The sequence below is a fragment of the Balaenoptera ricei genome, chromosome 2 (assembly GCF_028023285.1).
Source record: "Balaenoptera ricei isolate mBalRic1 chromosome 2, mBalRic1.hap2, whole genome shotgun sequence".
Taxonomy (NCBI): Eukaryota; Metazoa; Chordata; class Mammalia; order Artiodactyla; family Balaenopteridae; genus Balaenoptera; species Balaenoptera ricei.
In genome coordinates, this window is record NC_082640.1 from 126,974,412 (window position 1) to 126,982,999 (window position 8,588).

The following is an 8,588-nucleotide window of genomic DNA, read 5'->3' on the forward strand; positions in this document are numbered from 1 at the left end:
AAATGGTATGGATACATAGAAGCTAATTTTACACGTTATGTGACCTCAGAATGATAAAACCATGGCCCTCTGCAAAGCAAGGAACAGAGTTATTGAGGAGGGCAATTCTCGAGGAATTGATTCCCAGGGCTATATATGGGTGGAGAGGAGGGGAGGAGGGTGCCTTTGTAACTTCTTGGTCAGGCAACTCTTTCAAGAGCATGTATATCTCCTACCTATCACCTCTATATGTTACGTAAATATATGGAAGATGTACATAGCTGAGCATGTGCATAAGTTCATATATGATATATATGTATTTCATTTTAAGACATCTGCTATCTGAATGTATCCGAAATGTAAGCTGAAAAACAAGTGGCTCTGATGTTTATAATCTGTTTATGTTTTGCTGCATAATGGCAGCATTGTCCTTCAATACTTTTAACAGCCCTAGTGTCTACTTGTTTTCCACCCTTTCAGTTCTTATGGTTAAGAGTATTGCCATAGACCTGTAAACTCCTGTGTGTGTGTATGTGGGGATGGGGGTTAGGTGAGGAGGGGAAAAAAAAGCACAAACAAATATTTTACAAGCTTGACCATCTTTCTTTTTTTTAAATAAATCCTGCACAGACTAGAACACGTCTGCAGGTGGAAGAGGAAAGAAAGGGAGAGGGACAAGGAAGTAGGAGGATTTTATATATATACATTTGTGGATCATTAAACTTTGCAGGAAAAATTTTTGTTGGTTTGGGGTTGTTTTTTTTTGTAGTAATATACACAAAGCATTCGGAACAACAGTAACAAAGTAACAGTCTTTTGTACTGGGGGAAAGATTGTGCACAAAAAAATAAAATAAAAATAGTTGGGCTTTTACTATGCTGCTGTCGGCTTGGTATGTGTGGTTTTGTTTGCTGTTGATTTCTCTCTTTCTCTCTCTCTCTCCTGCTACCAGCATGGCCATGCCAGACAAACCCCCAGTCCCAGGGAGCTAAGAAGTGTTTAGAACGGGTCTGGAATACACACCTTGGTAGTAGGCTGGCTCCAGGGCTGAGGGCTCAATGGGGCTCCTCGTGGCCACCGAGGCGCTGCCGAGGGGTAGGCTGGCGGGCAGTGCGGTGCCATAGGGCGAGTACTGTAGCGCCTGCTCGTATGACTTGAAGTCCAGCTTGTGCTGCTGCTCCGAGGAGGACATGAGGTTGTTGATAGAGAAAGGGTGGTTGAAGGAGTAGTGAGGGTCCCCTTTCAGGTGCAGCTGGGACTCGTGGGGTGCCAGGCCATGCGCCGGGTGGGAGGGGGGCACAGACACCAGGGCCCCAGGCCCGGAGCTGATCGGAGGTGCAGCCGAGGAGGCCGGAGTCTTCAACTCCGAGGCGCCCCCTGTCGCCGCCGCCCCGCTGTGGTCCAGAGTCTGGGGGCTGGCAGCGGGCCCGGGGGCCGGCGCGCCCTCTAGCTGGCCGGCCTTACTGTGCACGCCCCGATGAAGGGGCGAGTCGGCGCTGGGGTTGGCAGCGCTCGAGGGGTCCTTACGGCTCTCAGGGCCGCCCTTGGCGCCGCCGCCGCTCCCGCCCCCGGTCCCTGGCTGCTTCTCGCACTTGAAGCGCTTCTGGCGGCGCAAGTAACAGCCGTTCTCGAACATGTTGCCGGAGTCCGGGTGCAGCGTCCAGTAGGAACCCTTGCCCGGCTTGTCCGGGGAGCGGGCCACTTTGACGAAGCAGTCGTTGAAGGAGAGCGAGTGGCGGATGGAGTTCTGCCAGCGCTGCTGGTTCTGCCGGTAATAGGGGAAGAGGTCCATGATCCACTGATAGATCTCGCTCAGTGTGAGCATCTTGCTGGGCGCCTGCTGGATAGCCATGGTGATGAGGGAAATGTACGAGTAGGGCGGCTTGGCGTGTGGGTAGCTGCGCTTGAAAGTTTTGGCGTCTCCGCCGCCACCAGCCCGGCTGCGGCCCAAATTGGACGGCGCGTACGCCATGGGGCTCATGCACGGGTTCATGGCAGCCGCGTAGGGGCCCAGGCCGTTCATGGAGGCCGCGGGCTGCGCGCCCATGGCCCCCATGCCGCCCGGGCTCAGCGTCGTCCCCATGGCCGTCACGCCCGCCGTCATGGTATTCATGGCGCCCGCAGAGCCGCCCGGCATGCCAGCCACCGCCCCGGGGCTCAGGCCGGCGCCAAGGCCCGGGTTTGCGTAGGACATGTTGAACGAAGCCGGGGTCATGTTGCCGCTCGTGGTCATGGTGTTCATGGTCATGTACGTGTTCATGGAATTCATGGTGCCCAGGCCCGAGTTCATGTTGCTGACCGGGACCGAGGAGTAGGCCTGGAGCGGAGACAGCGTGAAGAGGCCCCGAAGGGCGGAGTTAGTAGTGGGCGCAGGCGGCCTACCGGCCGGGGCAAATCCGAAAACAAGAGGAGAGCATTTCTGCAAAGCATAGGACTCCCCACCAGGGGCAAACCGTCGGGCGCCCTCCCCAGAACCCGCAAAGAGTTGTCTTGCACGGCAGGGGAAAAATCCTGTCTCCGCAGGCATGAAAGACAAGAGCTCACAGAAAATATGTCCCCAGGAAGATGTGTAATCGCCTTACACGCCAGGCTCGGGGGCCGGCTTCTAGGGCCCCTACGTCGCCTCTATCCATGCCAGGCGGTATCCCAGTTTCCACCCCAGCACGGCCTCAGCAAAGCGCCCTTTTGGTTAAAAGGAGTTAAAACTCCGAAAACAGAATTAATCTCTGATCCTTTGCTTATTCACTCCACCTTAAGGGTACGGTGTGTATGGCGGTGCAGCCCCGCCCCCGCGCCCAGGAGGGCAAGAGCACCAGCTCGGCACCCATCTCACCTAAGCCTGCCAGGCCCGGCTGACCACGTAGCGGCCTGGGCTGCGCGGGGTGGCCGTTAATTAAACTCTCCCCGATAGAGCAAATCATCCCTGGCCATATGACCAAACATTTCCAAACAACTGGCTTCACCGTCTTAGCAGTTTTCACCAAATGGTGACTTTTTGTTGTTTATTATATTTAGAAGTAGTGTTTTCCATCTACTTGTAGCAATTGTAATTTTAAAAGGGAAAAAAACCTCAGAAGTTAAGTAACTTTTGGAAAAAAATTAAGAATAGATCTATAATAGGAGAAAGGGTAGGGGAGGGTGCATAATAATATCAATGCACTACATACATTTAACTTTAACATGACTTTACAGCCATTCATAAACTTGCACTAATTTCACTACCTATTTCCAGGCCCCTAAGGCTTGAAAATTTTGGTGACACAATTTGTAGAAATAATCATATTTTTTCCACATTCTGATATTTTGCCGCTGATAATCTCAAAACCTGGCTTTTCAAACTATATACGAATAGTTTCAAATACTTTACAATTCCAAAATCAAAGTCCGCTTATTTTCTCTTAATGCTATTCTACTTCCTAATTCCCAGTTTTAACCTGTAAAGAAGCTCTTTTCATAGAGAATTTAATTGACTAGTGACTGGAGATGACTGTATCTGAATTAAACCTGAGGAAGAGTTCTGAGCTCTTTCTTAAATCATCAGTAGGAGAAAACCCTTATCAATAGCAATCTGAGAATGCACTAGATATGTTAAAAAATATAGAGTACAGAAATATAAAAACTACTTCTCTGTTGATTTAATAAAAATAATGATATCCTTAAATTTATTTTCATCAGAAAATATGACTTTATTTGAAAACATAAAAGGTGAAAAAACCGATTTAACCATGAAACAGATATACCATGAAAATATTTCCTGATTTTATATTTTTCTGTCCATGTCTTAAAGTATTTTTTACTTTTCTTTTCCTCTTCCCAAGATTATCCAAGACAGTTTCAGTAAATGTTTTCAATAATGGTAAACTATTGAAGGGTAATCGCCAGCTATTTCCAGGCAAATACTTTTAGTAGGTGGTGGTCCTGCCTGTACCTGGTTTTCCTCGCAATCCCTTTGTGCACATTGTAAAATAAACCACATGAACGTGCCACCAAGGGGACAATGAAGAGAAACAGGTTCTCCGCCCGCCCGGAGTGCTGGAGGAAAAGTCAGCTCGCACTAGCGCCACCCAGCGGTTATAGAGAGGAAGGAGCACACTTCTCCCCAAACGGCTTTTGAAGAAGTTTTACAAAATTTCGGAATCATTTCATTATTAAGACGCTCAACTTAGCGGCTGCGCGCTTTCATCAGAAGACATCTGAGAATTAAACTGCGGAAGGAAGAGGCCGCCCTGCGGGCGAATTCTGGCTTTTTCAAAGTTGCTTCAAACTCGTGCTGGCGCCCGCCCGCCAACCCGCGCTCGGGACCCAGGTCCGGGCTCTGGCTCCCGCTCTCGGCAGGGAAGAGGCAAGTGCGTCTCAGAGCGCGTGTTTTCAAAGCCAGAGTTTCCTAAAACCGTCTCGCCCTCTCTGAGCGCCGATCGCCGGGATCCAGTTCCCCGGCGGGGCTGCGGATCCGGCTCGCAGGCCCGGCCCAGGCCCGGCCTGGGCTAAACCCGGTGGGTAGGCACCGGTGGCACGGAGGAGGCGCCCCCAGTCCGCCAGCCCCCCCGCCCTGCCGGGGGCCCGCCTCGCCCGGCCTCCCCCAGTACGGGCTCCAGGAACCCCCCGCCTGCTGCCCGCCTCTCACCTCCTGTGTGTCGGCGTAGTAGCTGTTCCAGTCGCTGCTCTCGTGCCCTTCCATCTTCACAGCCCCTAACATCCTGGAGCCACCCTGCTCGATGCAACCATCCAGCCCTGTGCGAAGCGACTGGCAGCCGCGCGGGGCGGGGGGCGGGGAGCGGAGTAGCTGCAGTCAACTGAGCGTCCGCGCCGGCCCAACGCCACCCTAGCGAGGAGGAAGCCAGGCGCTGCGGGGCGCGGCGTGCGCGGCGGCGGCGGCGGCAACAGGGCGGGAGGGGGCAGGCGGCGGCCGCGGAGCGCGGCGCCCGGGAGCGCCTCCGCGGGAAGTGAGCGGGCGGCCTCTGCGAGATGAGTGCAGTTGAGCTGATGTGGATCTTACGTCGCTCGAGTGCCCACCTCCTCGTCCTCTCCCCATTTGTCCGCCGCACAAAGACGCTCGCACCTACAAAGCCCGAGGTGCACCTGCGAGGCGGCCGCCCGCCAGTCCAGCCGCCGCGCCTCCCGCCCAGCCACGCCGCCGCGGCGCGCGCCCCCTGCGCCCCCTCCCGCCGAGCCCCCTCCCCCAAACCCGACCCTCACTTTGTTTGCCAAGCGGCGTAATTGGTTTAAGCCGAGAGGCTGGGGGAAGAAGGAAATGGGGTGGTGGGTGTGTGTGTGTGTGTGACCCCCCTTTGGAAGAGGAAAAAAGAAAAATAGGCGGGGCCGGGCGGTCTAGCGAGGGTTCTGGATGAGAACGTCGCAGCCGGAGAAGGGCTGGGGGCGGTGGCGTTGGAGGCCGGGCTCGCGGGGAAGTGCGGCTACATGACCCCAGGGTCTCCCCAGGGGGACCAACGGCCCTCCGGAGGCCCTTGCAGCGGCCCCGTCCCGCGCCCCTCCTGCCTCCTACTCTTCTGCCAGCTTCCAGCCCCCGCCCTTCTGATTCCTGACCTAAAGTTCAACCGCGGGAGACTGGAAAATACAGACTCCCTCCACCACTCCCACTCCCCCGCCCCCGCCCCGGTCTACAGGCTTGATAAAGGAAAAAGCCCCACTTTTGCCCCGTCACTAGAAACTCGGCCATCTGAGCCAAGCTGAGTGACGTTAGGCCGATCCGGGCTCCTGGCTAGCAGAGTGGAGACGCTGCCACGAAACCCGTACCTGCGGCTAACAGCAGGTGAGTCACAGCACCGTTTTATATCTTTATGACATAACTTTTTTTTTTTTTTTCCGCCTCGGTCCGCTCTACTCCCCCTTGTCATCTGTAGCGATCATAAAGAGGAAGAAACTGAGAACAGATGTCTGTGTGATAGGGCAGGCGGACCCGAGTCGGGCCGTCCTCCCTCTGCCCAGCTCCTCCTCCCGCCCCCCTTCCGCAGCCTCGGGGACTAAGCTGGAGGCGACAGTCTGGTTTCTGATAGGGAAAGGTCAGGGGGAGGGGACATCTCCCTAAATACGCACTGGGAGAGTCTGGGCACGGGAATGCATCTGCTCGGCTAGAGAGGTGCCAGGCCGAAGCCAGCGGTGGTGACGGCGGTGCTTGGTCCCATCGCTGATCTGGAGTGGCCAGGCTGGGACCCCCGGTGTTCTCTTGGTTTCTAATCAGTCCTGGACATCGGTGGGAAGTGCTCCTCCAAGCAAAGCCTCTTGGCTCCTATGAGGCTCTGGGTAGTGGATTGCCCACAAGTCCTGGGGAGGACCAACTAAAGTGACTGGGTGATAAGCACTGAGTTGGTGAGAGGTTGCACCATGGTGCGTGTGTGAGTTTCTGAGTGTGTGTGTGTGTGTGTGACCATGTATGTGTTGTACTTTCCGAGAACCACTAGGTTTCTTTAAGTAGCAATAAAATAGTCTTTCTAAAAGGACTAAGAATCCGCAAAATATTCTTGTTTGGCAAAGTTTTAAACTGTTATTAATCTCATTTTAAGAAATGTGTTTTAACTTGTCTTCCAAACAGATACCTTCCCCCCCCCCCAGCTTTGTTCTTTTAAATCTTTCTTCCTTGAAATCTGGCAAGAGAATCACGTTAAATCCTTGAACCAAACAAATCTCTTAAATCAGCAGGGGAGCACGAGAGGGTGAAGATGTGCAGTTAAGGAAATAAAAAAGATAAAAGCGTTGGATTCAATTCCTTTTTTTTTTTTTAAACAAAAAAAGGGGGGGGAGAAACGTCACATTGTAAGAAAAGAAATGAGGGTGAAATTAAATCCACCTGGAACTCAGTAGAGCAGGAGCCCTCCCCAACTGCAGCCTGTCCCTGTGACTGCAAGTCAGTCCTATCAGTTTGTGTAAATGTATCTGCACATGTGTGGGTCTGCACATATTTCTCAGGGCGACAGTCAGAAACTAATGCTTTTGTGCAAAGTTCCCATCAGCAGCAGGACCTCAGTCTCATTTGTAAAGTACACGGATGCTGAGGCTCCTCAGCCCGATGGGGGGAGGGGGGACTTTCAGTGCTAATGAGCTTCCTTGTTCCTCCCCGCGGTGATTCTCCAACGCCCTCTTGGCTCTTCAACCATATCGAGCATGACTAGGGTATTTTCTATGGGTAATAACAACTTAGTAATAGCTTTTATGGTGCACAAAAAACCGGTGCTTTAAGGGAAAAACAAACCAAACAAAACGCTGTAACCGTAAGGGGGGTCAATTAGAAAATCAAATATTCTTCCTTTCAGCCCACATCTCAAACCTACTAGGCCTCATCTTAAAAACAAAAGCTCAGCTTAAGGGGGAACAAGCGCCCACTTTTCATAGGGGATGGCCAAAGCGAAGTTTCTCTAGGGCTTCTTCACAGCCCAAGATCGGTGGTGAAGAGTGGCCTCTGCCAGCTTTAGAGCCTTGATCCAGCTTGGGGGTTCCCGGGTCCGCGGCCCGAGGAATGCCCGCGATCACAGCGCCTCCTGTCGTGGGAAGGGAACGCTGAATCCTCCCGAAGGCGCCCCCCGGGAGCGCCCGCAGGCGAGATTGGAATCCCGCACGCCTCCCTCAGCCAGAGAGTTTTGGTTCATAGAGCTGACTGCCCGAGGCCAAGAAGAAGGAAAGGTGGCAGCTCGGTGAGCTCCTAGCCTCTCTCCATCTCAGTGGCGGTATTCCAAGACACCTAACAAGTTTAGAAGGTGAAGTTCTAGTGTACCCAGATGTCTGTCAGTCCTTTCCCCGAGGTTTAAAATAGAAGCATCAGAGCCATGCTGGGTCTTTGATTTGGAAAATAAACAACAAATAAATAAATAAGTAAGTAAAACAAAGCTGCTGCCTCTGGGTTGCTGACCAGTACACAGCCAGGTGACGTGCCTGGCTGCTGCAGCCATTTCCAACCTTTTCTCCCAAATAGGCCCTGTCTTTACTCGTTGCAGAAGACTGCTGCGCTTTCCGGGGAACCAGACCTTCCTTCAGCATCGGGGAGGCTGGGGGTGGGGGGCACTCGAGGCAAGGGAGCCCCGAGGGCAGCCACGTGGCGGCTCCTGGGGCGTCCCGGGCCAAACTCACCTGGGCCAGGGCGAATAGCGCGAGCCTGGAGTGGCCCAGGAAGCGGGGAGGGCAGGCTCCTTCGATGAAGGGAGTCGGGGCAGTCAAGACGGTGAGGTGCGCGGGTACTCCAGGTGACTGAGGAAGGAGGAAGGGGCCCCGCGCTTCGCGGAAGCTGCGCCTCCTAAGCCCTTGGGGTCCGCTCCCCGCGCAGTAAGGCCAAGGGAGCCGGCGGCACGTGGACCACCCGCCAAACTCGGCCATCTCTGCTTCGCTTTCCCAGCATAACGTGGCTGGGAGCCCGTTCCGCAGATCTTCACCGGGGCAGGGAGAAGCAGAGGGTGACGACTGCGAGAGAAGGAAGCAAAGGCCGGGGGCTCGCGCCTCGGGCCCAGCTGGCTGCCTTTGGCGGCACTAGGTCCTACCTGTTCAGCGGGACCGTTTAGCCGGGTGGGCAGAGAGCAGGGCCGGGGCGGCGGGGTCGAAAAGTCTGTCCCCTTTCCCCTCCAACCCTCCCCCCGACGAGTCTCAGCCAGATCGCGGCCGTGGGC

At 54.3% G+C, this 8,588-nt stretch overlaps 1 protein-coding gene across 1 annotated transcript; it reads right to left on the reverse strand.

The window, feature by feature from the left end:
- Nucleotides 1-321: 321 nt before the first annotated feature.
- On the reverse strand, nt 322-4,705 carry FOXA1 (forkhead box A1). The gene is made up of 2 exons (XM_059915674.1): nt 4,604-4,705; nt 322-2,296 (listed from the first exon to the last, which is right to left on the reverse strand). The coding sequence occupies exons 1-2, from the start codon at nt 4,673-4,675 to the stop codon at nt 968-970; spliced, it is 1,401 nt and encodes a 466-aa protein (XP_059771657.1). The 5' UTR covers nt 4,676-4,705; the 3' UTR covers nt 322-967.
- Nucleotides 4,706-8,588: the final 3,883 nt, after the last annotated feature.

Coding starts and splice junctions, on each gene's coding strand:
- FOXA1 (XM_059915674.1), bottom strand. CDS start 4,675: ATGTTAGGGGCTGTGAAGATGGAAGGGCACGAGAGCAGCGACTGGAAC. Junction 2,297..4,603: donor ACTACGCCGACACACAGGAG/GTGAGAGGCGGG, acceptor TCTCCGCTCCAG/GCCTACTCCTCGGTCCCGGT.